This window comes from Rhinopithecus bieti, unplaced genomic scaffold (genome assembly GCF_001698545.2).
Source record: "Rhinopithecus bieti isolate Rb0 unplaced genomic scaffold, ASM169854v2 scaffold_56939, whole genome shotgun sequence".
Classification (NCBI taxonomy): Eukaryota; Metazoa; Chordata; class Mammalia; order Primates; family Cercopithecidae; genus Rhinopithecus; species Rhinopithecus bieti.
In genome coordinates this window covers 229,193-248,132 of record NW_016822085.1, presented here as the reverse complement: position 1 = coordinate 248,132, position 18,940 = coordinate 229,193, and the positions used below count along the sequence as shown (strand labels likewise).

The following is an 18,940-nucleotide window of genomic DNA, read 5'->3' as shown; positions in this document are numbered from 1 at the left end:
ATTCTCATAGGAGCAAACCCTATTGTGAACTGCTCCTGTGAGGGATCTAGGCTGCCCGCTCCTTATGAGAATCGAACTAGCGCCTGATGATCTAAGGTGGAGCAGTTTCATTCCGAAACGATCCCCACCACCAGCCCATTTGTGGAAACAATGTCTTCCACAAAACTGGGTCCCTGGCACCAAAAAGGTTGGGGATCACTGATGATCAACCTAGAGTGGAACTAGACATGTAAAAGAATCACTGTTTCCTTAGTAGTGAGATGTTTGCTATAATATGAGGAGGCTAGTTTTGTTTATTCAAAAGATTTGTCAACATTAGAAAACCTATTTAATATATTTTTTGAGCCCTTCCTGTTCCCATTTAGTTNCCCCATTCCTCTGCTCGGCTTCATTTTTCTCCACAGCACTTACTGCTGTCCAGCGTGGCCTGCCCCAGGCTTGTCTCAGAAATTTGCTGGGCGGTAAGAAGAGCTTATATTTAGTGGGTTTCCATTGGCTTTTTGTTTATAACTTTCACTAATTCTACACTATTTTAGCTTCAGGCTTTTAATTGCCTGTTTAATTCAATACATTTATACACAGAGAAACTACCTTGAAATTGTTTTAGGGGAGTTTTTTTAAGAAAAAAAAAAAATTCTATACGAGAAAACAAAAATTTTTTTTTTTTTTTTTTTTTTTTTTTTTTTTTTAAATCACTGAGTTTCAGTTTCCAGAAGTTACATAACTCCCTGGAAGTCAAACAGCTAATATAAGATAAAACTGTGATTCTAGGTGGGTTTTCTTTGACTTCTAAATCTATGATTTTCAGATACAAGTTGTTTAAAGCAGAGGGCCCCAACCCCTGGGCCACACAGCAGGAGGTGAGCCAAGGGCAAGTGAACCATTACTGCCTGAGCTCCCCTCCTGTCAGATCAGTGTCAGCGTTAGATTCTCATAGGAGCAAACCCTATTGTGAACTGCTCCTGTGAGGGATCTAGGCTGCCCGCTCCTTATGAGAATCGAACTAGCGCCTGATGATCTAAGGTGGAGCAGTTTCATTCCGAAACGATCCCCACCACCAGCCCATTTGTGGAAACAATGTCTTCCACAAAACTGGGTCCCTGGCACCAAAAGGTTGGGGATCACTGATGATCAACCTAGAGTGGAACTAGACATGTAAAAGAATCACTGTTTCCTTAGTAGTGAGATGTTTGCTATAATATGAGGAGGCTAGTTTTGTTTATTCAAAAGATTTGTCAACATTAGAAAACCTATTTAATATATTTTTTGAGCCCTTCCTGTTCCCATTTAGTTGTATTAAAATGTAATGCACCAATACTGGTTGTTCAACTGGTTGGCTTAAAGTTACTGCACTTCTCTGACTTTTCACCTGTTTCAAAAATTTATATCAATGCTAGAATAGTTGTCCTTCTAAACCTAGAGCATTCATATAGAATTTAGAGGTCACAAACTCTAATGCCTGTAACTTTCAGAATTATGTGTGAACCATATTGAGTGTGAAATAACAGAGAACGTGGTGCCTGCTGTAAACTGGAACCTGCAAGTTCCTTGTAAAAGTATTTAGATCCACTTACAAACAAACAACATCTTAACCAAACGAAACACTCAGATATGAATTAATTCAACCCAAGGGATCAAGTATACAACATTGCATGAAAATTAAATGTTGATAGATATTTGAGTACCTTAGAAGTTAGTATATTAACATATTATCAGGATCCCGTTAAGTATTATTCTATTTCTTTAATTATTCCTTCTGTGAGCACCACTATTTTCAAAGACAGTGAAGGGGTGCAGGCTCTGATACTTGTCTTCAGAAATACTCCTTTAAACATAAAAGGTATAACGAAACCATGCCTCAAGACCTCTCAAGGTCAAATATGGTTATCCCTGTTTTGCAAGTGGGAAAATTAACTCACCGGGGAAACTTAAATGTGCTATAAAAGACTTCTAAGAAATTCAATTACATGCTTTGGAAGTCTAGCACTTCAAAGTTGATATTAGAGATTATAAAGGTTTTAAAGTTCATGAGTTGTTCTTTGGGGCAAAATACTAGAGAAACCATCAAGGTTTTGCAGAGGCACTGCCAGAGTTTCCTAAAGCTCACCCTCAGGTGCGAGAGCCATCGGGGGTGTTGATCTGGCCTTTGTGACTGTCCAGGCATGTCTTCTTCTTCCCTGCCTCCTCTTTGTTTGCCTTCCTGAAGTTGTGATCTCAGGGGATGAGGTTCCTCTTCCAGAAGAGAGGCATAAAGAAGAACCTCTGGGTAAAAGTCGTTGCAGAGGTGGCTCTTTACTCTTTCTTGTGACTCCCATATCCAATCACGATGTCCTGGTGGCCTCTGTGTGTGCACTATGCCGAGCTCAGACTGTTTCATGCTTGCTTCAAATGAAAGGCCAAGCTCTGTGGACCACTTTTCCGTCTTCTCTGTCTTTCATTTTGTTCTTGCTATTTCTCCCTGTTCAGCAGCTTCGAGTGAATAGATTGGATTATGAATTGATGCAGACCTATGGGTTGTTGCTAGGACAAAAAACCCAGGGTTTATTTAGAAAATGACATTTGTTCTCCAGCTTTCTCCTGAAAACATAGGAGTCTCTCCTTTTTAAAATTTTTCTTTCCACTCAGAAACCATGGTAAATATTTCAATTCATTGGGTAGAACTTAGTACGGGCTGTCTTAGGCATAGTCTTTGTTTCAGGGGTTCCTCTGGAGGCTGATGATGAGGAATCTCTGGATGCAACCTCAGCTGCATGTGTTACTGTGTTTTCACAGGAGGCGATCGAGATCGGATGACAGCAAATCATGAGAGCTACCTCCTCATGGCAAGCACCCAGAATGATATGGAAGACTGGGTGAAGTCCATCCGCCGGGTCATATGGGGACCTTTCGGAGGAGGTGAGTGTACTTTAAAATCATGGAAAAACAGAAAGGTAGACCAAACCTGTTCATCCCATTCCCCCAGCTAATGCTGCTATTAGCTCCTGTATTCAAAGGGGTGAATGTTAAAATAAATTGTAAATTGTTCAACATTATTTTTAGACATATATCTTTGAAAATCCTGCAGGTTTAATTTAGATCATGTATCATTAATGACAAACCTTCTTCTGTGAATATGTTGAATGATAAAAATGGGTGGGTTTTTTTTAGTTTTGCATTTTCCCATGTTACCAACAATACACAGTTATGGGATTCACACTTTAAAGCTAGATTAGTTAAGAACATCTAGATATGAAGTGAGAAATTTATGACTAGTGGTTCTGGAAGATATCCCAGCCCCCAAATGCTCAATTGTATCAAAGAGGAATGCCACAACTTTTGATAATAATCTGATGATTACTGGAGTAAAAACATGCTTCAGATCAGTTAAGTGTTTGTAAATTTGAAAGTAAGTTTTTAAAAGGTTTGAGTTAACACCAGATTGAGAATGCACCATGTCAAGAATGAGCTAAAAAGATGCTATGAATAGAACTAAACAAAGGAAGAAAAGATTAAAGATGTGGTCTTGGTATGCCAAAAAATAGAAAACAGAATCATATAAACAGAAAACTTATCTAATGAAAATGAGCAAATGGATCAAAAAAAAGCACAAAATTATTTATCTACAACCACAGTATATTTCCAAGAACATAATGCCTAATTTTTATATGGTGATGTAGTGAAAAATAAATTGTATTGGGTCAAATTTACACTTTATAAACAATTACAATCCTTATATTTATTTTCCATTCTTTTGTATATTGTCAGCACCCTGAATTGAGACAGTGATTTTTTTTATCTCTAAACATATCAGATGCTTCTTAGGCTGACTGACCATTTTATATTTTAAAACAACTTCAGAAGTTTAGTTTTAAAAGTTGGTAAGTTGAAGTTAAAATAGTAAAGATTCATTGAAAACATGATATTTTACTAGATTAACAGCACGTGTTTGTAAAGTGTCTATGTTTTAACAGTATCTTCTGTTAGGGAAAGGGAAGGTTCCTAACCAGGATGACCATTCATTCCAATTTCCTTAGTAAGAGCTGTTTACAACTTTTGTCCCAGGCTAATTACTGATCTTGCTACCTTTCACTCCCACGGTGTTCGAGTTTGGATGACAACACATACAGTTACCTTATTCATAACCCAAAATGGCTAGCAAGTGACTATGTAAAATACTTGAAAACACCAGCTGAATCCCCACTCCAGTACCTTAGCAGAGGATTCCTCATAGTTATGCAGTAAGGAGTTCCCCTTTATCCATGGTTTCAGTTACCACTGGTCAATGGCAGTCTGAAAATATTAAATGGAAAATTCCAGAAATAAACAATTCATAAGATTTAAGTCGCACATTGTTTTTAGTAGCATGATGCAATCTCGTGCTGTCCTTCCCAGGATGTGAATCATCCAATTGTCCAGTACATTCACGCTGCACACACTACCTGCTGCCCATTAGTAGCCATCTCAGTGATCAGATCGACTGTCACAGTATCACAGTGCTTGTGTTCAAGAAAATCTTGTTTTACTTAATAACTGACCCGAAGTGCAAGAGCAGCTAATATTGGCAATTTTGATATGCCTGCCTTCCTTCCTTCCTTCCTTCCTTCTTTCCTCCTCCTTCCCTCCTTCCCTCCCTTCCTTTCTTGTTTATTTTTATACTGGGTTTCTGTTCAATTGTTTTGAGGCAATTTTATGAAAGTGTCTAGTCCATAATTTGAGATCTGAGGAGAGTGATAATTCATTAATAGTGATTTTGTTTTTCGTTTTTGTTGTTGTTGTTGTTGTTGTTGTTGTTGTTTTTTGAGATGAAGTCTCCTTTGGTTGCCCATGCTGGAGTGCAATGGCACAATCTCGGCTCACTGCAACCTCTGCCTCCCTGGTTTCAGTGATTTTCCTGCCTCAGCCTCCCCAGTAGCTGATATTATAGTCGCCTGCCACTACACCCAGCTAATTTTTTTTTGTATTTTTAGTGGCGATGGGGTTTCACCATGTTGACCAGGCTGGTCTCAACCTCCTGACCTTAGGTGACCCACCCGCCTCAGCCTCCCAGAGTGCTGGGATTACAGGTGTGAGCCATCGCGCCCAGCCCAGTGGTTCTTGTAGCTCTGATTGCTTAGCTACTGATTGTTAGCTCTGATTGTTAGCTACTACCAAAATCAGATCTTTCCCGTATATTTCTGCCTCCTAATGAAAAGAGTTGATTCAGAGACCCAGCAAGGCAGTAAGAATACTATTTGTTAATAATCCTTATGATGAACAATTGGCATGTAGGCAAACAGAGGTTAATTAAGAGGTAACGTGTTCTTGCTTAGCCACAGACCAAGTGCACAATCTTGGATGTGTACTTTTACCTCCCTTACCTTTGGTTTTACTCACTTGTGAAATAAGAAAATTAGAGGAAAAAAATGCTTTCACTTCCTAGCTCCAAAATCCTGTGCTACAGGAGTTCTTTGTAGATCAGTGCTCAGGTCAGTGGATTTTTCTGTTGGCTGAAGTGCTTGAAGGGCAGCACTATTTCTCTTGGTGGTGCTGAGTTACACTTTGTGGTTCTTTATTTTCTTAGCAGTGTGCTATGACACAGAAGGTAAAATACCATTTGAACAACAGGGCAGAACTAAAGAATAATAATCCTTTCAATGACAAAAGATTACCTACATGGGCATGCTAGTCAGAGTAATGATGTTTTTAATGGAAGAACCTTTTTAACACTCCTCATGGTCTTGTAAAGCTTCTGCCGAATGTCTGGGAAGGAACACAGTGGCCTTGGGGGTCAGTTGGGGTTAAGGCACTAACATCCAAATCAGTTCATGAAACAGCCAGGTGGATGAATGATTAACCCAGCAAGTAAATTGTTCAGTGAGTAGGACTGAGAGGCTTGGTGGACATGGGGGCTGGGGTGCAGAAGGTATGTGCAAGAGCATGGAAGAATGTTGAAAACAGAATTGGTTTGCAAACCATGCCTGGATAAACATATATGTGTGTGTAAATACACCCACACAAATACGTGTTGATGTGTTTACAGCTTTACCCACAGACTCTTTGCCACTGGATTTTAAATACTTTTCTGTTTTAGGGACACACACATACACATGTATAAATACGCTTTCAGGGTATGCATGTTAAATCAGTGCTCACAAATGAATTCACTTACAAATGATTTGGGAAAAAAGTAAAACTTGTATGGGAAGAGAATAAATGCAGGTGTGAAGGGGCAAAAAGTTTACCCCCTGGGGGTTGGTTTGGTGCCCTGTGATTTCTGGAGGGGCTGAGCCAGGCAGTTGTAAAAGTGTTTTACAAGACAAGAGCTGGGAAGTCAACACAAAGTCAAAAGAAAAAGAAAGGGGTTCACACCGCAGCGTGGCATTCTCCCTCCTCCCCTCATCCTGTTGTGACTGCACCTGCTGCATGTGACCGGCGGGCACTGGAAGCAGCCACAGCCACACAGCCTTGGTGAGGAGCCACCGCAGCCCTGCCAGCTCCCTCCCAGTTCTCATTGAGAAAAGGGGAGACAGAGCAGGAGGAGGGGGAGGAGACGCTCCTTGCAAAGCTGCCTCCCCCTGCAGATCCAAGGAGCCTCTTGGAATGGGCACTCGACTGTTCTGACGTGGTGATTCCCTCAGGAGTTTGAAGACAGAAAGGAAAGGGGAGAAGCCTGCAGAGAGCATCAAAGGATGAGGGGTGCTATAAAAGGAGCAGGGGAGTCCTTTGAAAGAAATCTATCATGCACTGAAATGCTTTCTGGAGTAGGTGCCATTATTTTCCTCCCCTCTTGCTCAGATGAAAGGAGCCAGCAAGGACAGTCCTGAAATTTTCCTCAGGGGACTTTTTGTCATTGTTCCTCTTTCCTCTTGCACAGGGCTATTTGCTGACCTTTCCAGAGGAATCTCAGTCCAGCTGAGAAGACAGTTCTTAATAAAACAAAAAAATACAAAACCAATTCCTGCTGTTTGAATGAGAATGGTAGCTTGCTTGCTGCAGTTCTTTTCCTGTGACATTTTGGAATGTCTGCAGAAACTAAAGAAAAAAAAAAAAACCTTAAAAACTCCCTGGATTAGGCAAGAGAAAAGGAAGTTTTTTTGCTAAAAAGGAATAAATGAGAGGTGGTAACTTATCCCTAAGCCAGGACCTGGATGATCAAAACCTTCAAGTTCTAGGAATCAGCACTTCAAAAATAACAAATAAACAAGCATGAGGAGTGACTGTGGGGTTTCGCTCAGAGGCAGGTTTTAAAGGAAGCCAAAACTGGGTTCAGAACTTCGGGCCTGTATGACGCCTGAAGACTGGAATTCTGGGGGGCGCCCCGCTGGTGCCTTAGCCTCAACTCCTTTCATCCCTAAAACTACGTACAGAAGAATCAAACGGTGTTTTAGTTTTCGGAAAGGTAGGTAGATGATATGATCATGTCCTTTTTGTAAATACAAATAATATTCATATTCTCTTACGCTTTAAGGTCTGTTTATGCTCAGATAAAATGGGAGTTTGGAAACCAAGAGCTTAGGACTGTACAAGAGTGATTTGTGTGTGTGTCCTTGCTTGTCTATACTTATTTTCTGAGGTTCATTTAAATCTGTGTATTATTGTCTGTGAATAGGTGGGGTAGGTGGGGCTTAAAGAATAGTGATCCTATGGGGATCACCTTGACTGACAGGGTCCTAAGCAAGCTGGGCTGACCGCCCTCAGAGGAGGGACCAGAGTGATCTTGGGCCCTTCCTAGACCCGAATCAAGCAACCACGTTCTGACCCCTCAAAACAGGGCCCTCGCAAATCCCTGTGCTGTGTCCCCGTCACCTTGGTTTTGATTCTGGCTGCTTGTGCTTGCCTCGCCTCCCCTGTTGAGAAAAATTTGATAATCGAATTATCCGGGCTGACCCATTTTCAAGAGGCTTTCAACTATATTGATGAATATTTGCTGGGAATAGGAGTCACCCTGACTTTTCAAATATATCACAAGGCGGCACTGGGAGAGGGCAAAGATAAAAACTATCAGGAACCGGGGTGGGAACATAGAACAACTTACGATCAATAAAAGAAACTAAGACATTTCTGAATTGACTTATTTTGGGGGAATTAGAGAATACAAAATAGGTAAAATAAAATGTTTTCAGGAAAGGCTTATGGATCAAAATATTTAAAATATCTTTTGCTTTAAGATAAGGACAATTAAGTGGAATGGCTGTTTAAATAGAAACTAAGTAATTATAATGTTAATGACATGTACAGTAAACTAATAATTTAGCCAGGCCCTGAGTTGAATGACATCTAGGGTTGTTTTTCTCCCCCACACCCTTTTTTTTGATTTGCCACCCATTTGTTAATCTTCCCTACTTAGCAACTAACAAAAGTAAAACAAAATAAGAAAATCAAAATTACAAAATATGGTGGAAACTTTTTTTTTAAGGAAACTATTATTCCTGCAGAGTGTTTTCCTTTGCGTACCTAAGACGTGGTGACAATCACCGTCATATATTATCAGCAAGGAATTCAGGTGTTAATTTACATTCCTATCTCATCCACAAAGATAATTAAATGAGAGATGCATGTCTCATATTTTTATAGTTCTATAGGGATTTTCTGAATACCATAGGATTGCATCATTGATAGAGAAATTAACAATGACAGAAATTTTTAAAGGCTCAGGGACTAATTGCTTAAAAGATAGTTTCCTCTTCTAGTTCCCCAGCCCATCAGAAACTAAACTGGTTCTATCCAAACACAACTCTTCGGAGTTACTGCTGTTCATTTGTAACATGAGATGTTTGGAGGATTACTAATCTATCTTTAAATGCCTTTTTTTTTTTTTTTTTTTTTTTTTGGCCTTTGCCACCTTTCCGTCTCCCATAGAATCCCTGTGAACACACTGCTGTTCCCGATGCCTTCCTCCCTTTCTCCTTAAATACCAAGCGGAGAAGGCAGTGCCTGGGAAGAACAGTCCCATGGACTGGCAAATGGCCAACACCGAGTAAGGCACAGCTTCCATCTCTCCTCTCCTGGGGGGCTATTTTTAAAGGCTGTCCTTTTCTCTGCAAAGCCTTAGTAGTTTGGGGAATGTCCAGCATTTGAACCAGGATGAAGAGTTTTTTTATTTACAAAGCTGTATTCTGCTTTCTGTCGAAAGGAGAAAGGAGAGGAGGTGCAGGAAGCATTCAGCGGTTTTATGCTTCCTTTCCATTCTCTGGAGCCCGCTGCATTCCAGGCTCTCTCTGTTCAAGGGCTGCGTGCCCACAGTTCTGCAGTGGGGCCCTGGGAGCACAGGCGCTCAGCTGCTGCAGCCCCAACCCGCCGCCACCTTGCTCTGCTGCACTCATCACTCAGGGCAGCAGCAGCATGACGCACAGGGGTTTTACATCTTTATTGAAGGTCTGACCTTGAAAAGAATGAACTCGTCTCTCAATTCTGGGTTCCTAAAACCATGCCACCTTAAGAAGAGTGTGTTCTTTTGTGCTTTATTTAATTTCCTGGGTACTCAAGTGTTTCAAGAAGTGGCCTGGGTTTCTGCGTTCCTCTCCCAAGCCTGTCCGAGAGAATCAGCTTAAGTCATTTTAAGGAACGCAATAAGAAGAATGTTTGAAGCCAGGAAAATGCCCCAGAGTTAAAAAAAAAAAAAAAATGTTGACGTGGCTACTTTTCCTGATCCACATGTAAAACATGTTTTGTTTTGTTTTGTTTCCCTTTTTTTTTTTTTTTTTTTTTTTTTTTTTTTTTTTTTTTAGTGTTGTCAAAAGTAGCCCAACAGCAGAGGAGACATGCTGCATTTCCAGCGGTTTTAGAAATGCTGTCAGGATAAAGTGTGGCGCTCAGTAAAAGTTTCCAGAGGCCTGGTTACATTAGAGCTTGCATGTTGTGCAAGCTGAAACTCACCTCTCAGAGCACCTTTCTCTTCCAGACCTCTTCTGTTCTTTGCTACCCTTTCATCTCTCACTCTTTGTTTGGGTACTAATTGAGGTCACTGAAAATGATTTCCCAGTGGTTCGAAAATTCCAGGAACCAAGAAACATCTATTAGGCAGGAAACTGGGGATTGTAGGGCTTTGAATTTATGTTCCGTTGAGATAAAGATTATAAGTGAATTTTTTACCCTGTTGATTTTGAAACTACAATTTTTCTTTCCTTCTATAGTAAGACTATTGGCAGTATAACCAATCCTTTGATTACCTGGGAATGTATAACACCAGAGTCTGAGCACTTGGATCTAGTCATAAGAGGCTAGATTCCTTGATTGTTGTGATCCCAGGATGCTAAATTAGATTTTTAAAGTCCGACTCTATCTTGATTTTTTCATGAACTGCTCCCTTCTTGGAGGTAAGTGATCATCAGGTCCTCAGTGGCTTTTCCTACACAGCAAACGCTTGGTGATCATGTACCATAGTTTCTTCTTTATGTCCTTCGAAATCCGTTTCCATTTCCATCACCTTCGCTCTTTGTGCCTTTATTGCTCCATGTATGCAACTTACTTTAACCTAGTAGCTTTTCAAGACAGCATTCATCCTCACCTCTGTGCACCCCCAGCACTCTTCACAAATTCCTACAACACACAAGCCATCTTGTGAAACAGTTCCCTATCTGTATTTCTAAAACAGTGCTGTCAAGCAACTTTACACAGCTCAAAAGATTTTTATGATCCCCTGTTGCTCACAGGAGGAAGACCTATTTCAAGTAACTATAAAGGCCCTCCGACAAATCCTAACAATTCCCTGGAGTATAAGCCCCCTGATTCCCCAGACTGTTTCATCCTTTCTCCCAAACACATGTCCTACACCACTTCTTCATGTTTCTTCACTTGTTTCCTCCACTGTGATGTTTTCTTCTCCATTGTCTGTCCCAACTTTATGCTCTCTTCAAAGCATCACTGGCTCTAATTTCTTCAGCAAGCTTTCTCTGTTTAACAATTATATGCTCCTAACTCTATAGCTCTTATGTTTTATTTTATTTGTATTTATTTGTTTGTTTGTTTTGAGATAGAGTCTCATTCTGTCATCAAGGCTGGAGTGCAGAGGTGCAGTCTCGGTTCACTGCAACCTTCACCTCCCGGGTTCAAGTGATTCTCCTAGCTCAGCCTCCTGAGTAGCTGGGATTACAGGTACCCACCACCATACCCAGCTAATTTTTGTATTTTTAGTAGAGATGGGATTTCATCACATTGGCCAGGTTGGTCTCAAACTCCTGACCTCAAGTAATCCTACCACCTTGGCCTCCCAAAGTGCTGGGATTATAGGCACAAGCCACTGCACCCTGCCTACAGCCCTTATATTTTACATATGCTGATTCTTGGCCACTGTATCCTCATAGCCACCTTGAGGTGCTTTATACACGTTTGTAATGTACACACATGCACACACACACATGTTTATTCCCAAAGTGGAGAATGGCAATAGATCTGTTCAATGAGCGATTCAAGACTGATTATAAATCAGTGAGGTTCAATGTTACTATCTATCTATTCCCACGAGTCCATAGGCAATAGAATGTCTTTACAGTGGTGGTGGACAAGACCAACATCCTCTTTAAAATGTATTGTATGTTATATATGTTGTAATCACATTTATGAAAATGGATTTGTCCAACAAAATACCACCATCCAAATCTATATAATTTTAAAATGTGTATAAATGACTAGCTCATTAATTCATATATCAATGTTTTATGGAGCCTCTCCCAAGTGGTGCTGGGAATGAGAAGGTAAACAAACAGATTGTCTCAAATCTATGAATTCACAGACTCCTTGGGAATAACAAAACATAAATAATTACTTTGTGATAAGCAATACACCAAATTAGCTATTAAGTTGGAGGTGCCCCTGAACAAAAGGCTGACCACAGGCTCCTGTGGAAACCCAGTGATTCACATAAACTAAAGGAAATCGGGTTTGGTCTTTGAAAGTTACAAAAAGACATTTTCTCCTATATGATACTAAGATAATGGTGAGAATGCCTTGGAAAAATTATGTTTGAATTGAATTAATATAACATAGTGAAAAATGAAAGACTTTTAGAATCATATGGAGCTGTGTTTGTATCCCAAATCTGCCACTTTCTAGATGTGTGACCTCAGACAGGTCACCTACCATCTTCAAATCTGTTTCCCTGTTTATAGAAAAGGGACCCACTTGTAGGATGTCTGTGAATGCCAAATAAAGAAATACATGCAACTTGCCTGACTTGGAACCTAGTGTCTATAATTGCTCCACTGGTCAAAGACCTAGTCCACTGGGTCGCTATGTACACCTTCTAACACTTTCTTAATCTTTCCTGGCCTTTATTATTTTCCTTCCTTCCCCCCTCTGACCTTGAAAAGGGTAAAGGTTCTACCAACATTCACTGGTTATGATAGTCCTTGAGCTCCTTGGAGTAAAGGCTTTCTATCTATATAATATTTTGTGGCTACTTAGAAAGTTGGTGACAGAGTGAAGTAAGCTTTGCCTGGCTTTGTTTCTTAGTTCTGTACTAAAATGGATGTATTTTACTTTGATTTGCCCATTTACTATGGGTGAATATTCATTTTAATGGAAAATTCTTGCCATCCTGGTGATACCAGGATTTATCCTGCTAGCAGAGTTGCAGTAAGCAGAGGATAAGTCAAGGCAAATTCCCATTGTGGCTGAGTATGTGATCTATAGACAAGAAGGGATAAGGAACCCAAAATTAATGGCACAACTCAAGAATTGTCAATGAGTTTCATTTGACATTGAAATTATTCATTTATTTTCTATTTTGGGGAGGTAAAGTGTTTTGTTTCCATGCATGCATTTATTCCATAAATGTTTATGGGGCATCTGTGTGTCACCCATCTTGATAAGTTCCAGGGACATAAACAAAAGGCCTCGACTATGGTAAAATAGAATTAAAGCTTTGGAGTCCTTTACACCTGGTACCAATCCCAGTGTGGGCCTTGTGTCTGTGGCACCTTGCCTAAACCTCTCCGAAACTCATAGGATAGATATACAGTATGTAACTGCTTTCTAATACTTATAATAATAATAATAAATGTAAAACAATTATTTCATTATAATAAATGTAAAAGTAAACTCCTCTTTTTACTAGTCCAGCACAGGTTAGGCTTCTTAATAAATAATTTCCATGCAAAATGTTAAGGAATAAAGAAACATATCAAGCTTTGGGTCTAGGGTAGGGGATGAGGCAATGGAATGTCAGTAAAGACTTGACACAGGAGATGTATGAGTTGACTCTTACAGGATAAGGTTTCCTACGCTGACTTACAAAGGCAGGACCTACCTTCTAGAAGGAAGCATGAAGACATGACAAGCAATACATAGTTCAGCACAGTTTGAGAGCATATTGTTTGTGAGGAAGCAAAAGAAATGAGAGTGGAGATGTCACAGTGCCTGGCACACAATGGATACCACCTAACATTGTTGACTGAATGGAGGATAAAGAGGCTGAGATCAGCTTGTGGGGACTTTATTTCATAAAAAGGAATTTGGTTGCAAAGACAGGCCGGTGGGCACCATTGGAAGAGGTGAAGCAGAAGAGTGGCATGATCCAACTGAAACATTATGAAGTCCACCATGGCAGCACTTGGCTGGATTGGGAACTCTGTTCTTCAAAAAATCATAGAAGAAATACTGAATATCTAACCTAATGCAGTGGTAAGGAGCTTGGAGGCGATCAGCATGGTGATTAAATGAGTAGCTTGAAGGAAAGAGGAATGTAGGTTGATTCTCAGATGGCACTTCAATGTTTTGGGGGAATAGCTTGTATGTACTGATAACCAAAATTAGGATTAAAGGACACAGAACAGGTTTTTAAAAAGAGATGACTTATTCAGCTTTAGAAATTTTGAGTTTGAAAATGTTTGAGCTATCCCTATTGAGAGTTCTCCTGGGCACCCAGAAATCCAATGCTGGATATTATAGCAATAGCCCAAATTGAGATGCAAACCTGAAAATAATTAATATGTAGTGAAATTAAGTGGAGTCTAGTAGAGTAACTGTATCAGGTTAAGTAAAAATGGAGCTGAGGACAGAACCCAGACAACTATAAGAGTATAGTAGTTAGCATAGTCAAGAAAGAGACTGAGAACGGCATTGAGAGGCAAAAATCATGTAACATGTGAAGTGTCAGGAAGAAGGAGACTGACAGTTTTAAAGGGAGTGAGACATGAAGTAATACAAACAACAAATTTGGCTGTCAATGATTTGGCAACTAGGAAGTTATCGGTGACCGTAGAAAAAGCCATTTTATTGTTATAACTGGGTCAGATACCAAATTGCAAAAGTTAGAAAGTGGATGGAAAATGATGAAAAGGAGACAGAGTCACATACTTCACTGGGAATTGAGAAGCAAAGAGAATATGTAGTTACAGGGCACAGAGTCGAAGAAGGTTTAGATTCATCTTTGCTTATTTATTTTCAGGAAGAATGAAATATGAATGTATTTATAGCATCACAGTCATTCACTTCACAGGCAGCCTCTAGCTATTGGCTCTATAAATCACATGTAAAGGGGGACCCTCACAAACCCTGAAGGCTGTGGCAGTTTCTCTCTTGCTTGTTCCACTGGAAGCAACCACCTACCAGTATAATAAATTCACCTGTGTGATTTACTTTCTCAATCCAGTGAAAAGTCACATCCTGGGTGATGTTTTATGACACACCAATGTACTTTCACATGGAGGAGAGGTAGGCGTGATATTCATCGCCGCCCACAAATGCTGGTGACGGTTTTGTCAGAGTGTGTGAAAACTTGCTGGGAGTTTAAGTGGACGTAGCTGGAACTGTTCGCGTGACCCACATCCCAGGGAGTATTGTTAATAATCTACTAGTCGCTGTGTCCTTTCTTCATGCTGTTAGCTGGGGGTAGCACATGACCTTCGTGCTTTTGTGTTAATTTTAAAATTTGAAGTTTCACTGCTCCCTCAAGGAAATTTTTAAATAAATCTGTTTTTTTTTTTAATGATTTTTTTCCCATCAATAGCTTTCCTCCCAAGGAGGATTCTTATGCAGAAGGGCAATCCACATCTACCATTTTAAGCCAGAAATATTTGGCACACTCTATTTCCAGTGCTACAGAATGGGGAGTATACGTCTATTAAAATTCTTTACTCATTCTTTGCAAGACCAGTTCTACAGCAGAAAACGCATTTTCCGACAGGGATTTGAAACCATATATACATGTTGTCTACATGCTTTAAAACTTTTTTACATATTATACTGCTATATTAAGGCCACCAGCTTTATAAACAGGCAGTTGCTTTGGGGGACAGCATGCTCATTGAAGCTCCAGAGTATTTTCCTTCTCTTTTATTTCTGACCTCCCCCAACTCCCAATTTACATTTTCTCAGCACAAATCATTGATCCTAATGTGATGGGAGGAATTGAGGTCAGAAAGCTAATAAATGGCAGCTGTCTTCCTCCATTGCTGTTTTCAGCCATTGTGCATACTACACAGTATTGTGTAATAGACACTGAGTGGCTCTGATATCCCACTGCCTCAAACAAGCCTTAGCTCCACCATTTACTGCTGTGTGACATTTGGCAAGTTACTTGACCTTTCTGTGCTTCAAGCTCCTCCTCCTTAAAATGCAAGGAATGGTGGTGCCTGCCTCACAAGGTGTTATGAATTTTTAAATGAGAGAAATGCAGGTAAACTGCTTGTAACGTGCCTGGCATATGTAAGTACAGCTTAGCTATTATCACTTTTTAAAAGCACAAAAAAGGTACATGGTTTTACTCGGTTGTAGAATGTACTAATATTTTTAATTACTAGAAAATGAGGACTCACGATTGTGATTAAATAAATAAGAAAAGGACTGATATTCAGGAATGAGCAAAGATTTTAAAGCTAAATAAATCTGAATTTATTTCATCTCAAATTGTTTCATCTCTCTGAGCCCCAATTTTCCGTGTAAAAAAGGGAGAATGATAGTTACCTTACGTGTTTCTTATAAAGATGAGAGAATATTGTGAGGGACTCAGAGTATAATAAATACTTAATGAATTTAAGTTTCTTGCTATAGCTTTAAATTCTTATTTTATTATAAAGGCAAACCTGCATGTACAAGAAAGTAAAAAGGAAACCAAATACACATCTAAAGCAAAACACCCCTTTCTTTATTGCTTCCTTGAGTTGTTGGGAAAAGAAAAAAATTCCTGAAAGCTTTGAGAAAAGAATGTTTGACTGTTTTTCATTACTGTATAAACCCAAATTTTGGAAGTTTTGTTCATGTTTGTAGCACACAGTCATTGAATTGCAACATCTTTAGTAGATTTTCTGTTGGATTTGGAGAGAACCCTTAGGTAATATATTTATCAATCAAAAGCAAAAATTCAAAGTAAAAAAAAAAATCACACATACATAAAATTTATTTCCAAATGTCAACATATTATTTTCTTAAATGATCTGTAAGTCTTCTAAAAGGCTATTTACTTAATTTTGGCAGGATATAGTTCAAACACTAGAGGCAAATAAGCATGACGTTTGTTTTCAAAGCCCTCCACAGAAAGGGTCTATATTCTCCAACATAGCCAATTTGTAAACCTTACTATTAAAACACTAGAATATCTCCAAAAATTGTTATTACCATTGAATGGATTAGAATTTTGTTTTGCTGAAGGAATAGAAAACTGGCTTAAATGCACATCAGCTTGTTTTTCTCACATTAAAAGCTATCTGGACAAAGGTGCGGCCAGTATTGGATCAGTAGTTCAATAAATTCAGCCTCAGCATGTCTGTTAATCTTTTAGCCTTTCCCTTGTGATTGTTGCCTAATGGACGAAAGATGACTATAACAAGAGCCAGTATCGTGCCCAAGTGGAAGACAGGCAAAAGGAGTGATTGACAATTACAGATGCTTTTCCTTTTCATCAAGAAGAGCAAGTCTTCCTAAAGGCTACAAGAAGACTTATTGACCAGGACTATGCCACGTGACCACCCCTCTGCAAGGGAAGTGGAAGAAGTATTTAATTTTCCAGGTTCTACAATGGAAATGTCAAGGGAGAAGGGGGTGTGAGTGTCTGTTGGAGTTGGAGAATAATGTTTGATACACCATTATCAAGGAACTATTTGTTCTAAAGTCTACAAACCAAGCTAACTAGACCGGTTGTCTGCTCTAATCTTACTGCCCTTAGAAAACACTATTTCTAATTCTGCTTTATACACTTGAATATTGACATTGGGTTACTCGGCATTATTTCCTAAATGGAATATATGTATTTCATTAGTGCTAAATTTTATACCAGTTGTAGAATAGTTGTGTTTCCTGTTATCGTTTCTACCTGAGCTAAGAATATTTTCTTTGGTAACAATTCTTTATTGCTTGAAATGTGACAGTTTTGCACTACTGAATCTATAAAGACATTATGTTACAGGTGGGGGGGCAAAGCATCTGTTGGTATGGTCAAATCCTTAACCTAATGGCTGTTAAATAATTCCCCACACATTCTGAAGTCTTACCTAATTTCAACATGCACCACTTACTTTTCTTCCCCTTTTGTGAAACTCCTTAGACCATTACAATAATTTCATGATATTCATTCCATCTGGGAACATTGGAGTCACATTTACTTTGGCTGTTTTCCCCTCCTTTCTCATAGGTTGATAATTTTTACCAAACTACTACCTAATATTAATATATTTCAAAAATATCATCTCTTAATTAGTGAAGTACTGAGGATGAAATAGTGGTTGTTTTTGGCCCCGGTGTATACACCAAGGAATGTATGGTTTGTAGGTATTGTAAAATCATTAATAAATCTATCTAAAACTTGGCCTGCTTTTTACTGCCACCATGTACTGCCAATTCTAAACAATGTACTTGTTTACAATACCCTACCTGTTAGGGCAAGTCACTATGGTCCCACCTCTCCACTTTTAGTATGCTCTGCTTTGTAAATTTCAATTTTTCACTTTCAAATAAGTTAATAGTTTAAGACATGCAAACAGTGTCTGAAATATTTTGTATGGGAGAAAATTCAGGGTTTCTTTTCCTGGTTTTATCACCTTGATTATAGTCATAGCATCACAACTTGAGTAAAAACAAAAGGGGTAAAAGGAAATAGGATTTAAGTGCAAATTGGACATAAATATAAAACTGTAATAAAGGTAGAATTTGACTATTTTCTGCAGCATATTTCTGCTTTTAAGCTATTGAATACCATTTCTTTCCTAAAAGGAAAAAAAAAAAAAAAAAAGAAAACCCTAAACTCAAGTTATATTATTACAGTTTTCTTATTTCAAAATGGATATCTCAAACTCTGTATTTCTATTTTGGTTTTGGGCTAAACATAGAATACAAGAAAGGGATAGCATAAGGTAAATTCATACCATTTGAGGAATTGCATATAATGAATTTGATTGTATAATAATGTGAAATACTGAATGTTAAGTGCTTGCTAGCATTCCAATCTTTGTTTTTCTGTTATATTGAATTAAAACAACAACAACCACAAAGTGGGAAGAGATAAATTTTTCAAGTTCACTGTGATCCTTTACTTTTTTAGGCATTTTTGGACAGAAACTGGAGGATACTGTTCGTTATGAGAAGAGGTACGGAAACCGTCTGGCTCCAATGTTGGTGGAGCAGTGCGTGGACTTTATCCGACAAAGGGGGCTGAAAGAAGAGGGTCTCTTTCGACTGCCAGGCCAGGCTAATCTTGTGAAGGAGCTCCAAGATGCCTTTGACTGTGGGGAGAAGCCATCATTTGACAGGTAGAGTCACACTTTTACTAACCATCTTCACTGAGAAATTCAGACTGAACTGACAGGGTGCAGTGAGCTGAGGAGGCATAACCTTGATTGATGTGTCAACAGTTTGCGACATAGATTATTTGCCTGCAGGAGTTTGCATTGTTTCTATTACGTTACAAAGTCAAAAATTTGGCACCTTAGATATCTTTCTCTTCCATACTTTCCATCTTAAAGCATTCTTTTTTGTTCTTTTTCTTTGGTACTAAAGTAAAACTGTATTAAACTTTTGCACTGGAAAAGTGAACTTATAAAATAGGATTCTT

At 39.0% G+C, this 18,940-nt stretch overlaps 1 protein-coding gene across 3 annotated transcripts in view; it reads left to right on the top strand.

Annotated features, from left to right (window-relative positions):
• Nucleotides 1-2,764: 2,764 nt before the first annotated feature.
• ARHGAP24 (Rho GTPase activating protein 24) overlaps nucleotides 2,765-18,940 on the top strand; it is a 75,119-nt gene continuing 58,943 nt past the window's right edge. The window contains exons 1-2 of one of the 3 annotated variants that reach the window (XM_017860796.1): nucleotides 2,765-2,895; nucleotides 18,431-18,638. In XM_017860796.1, coding sequence (XP_017716285.1) covers nucleotides 2,790-2,895; nucleotides 18,431-18,638 — 314 coding nt within the window. In that variant the 5' untranslated portion in view covers nucleotides 2,765-2,789. Of the gene's footprint in view, nucleotides 2,896-6,340; nucleotides 7,358-16,723; nucleotides 16,938-18,430; nucleotides 18,639-18,940 lie in introns of those variants that run through there. The other 2 variants (XM_017860795.1, XM_017860797.1) reach the window with 2 other exon arrangements.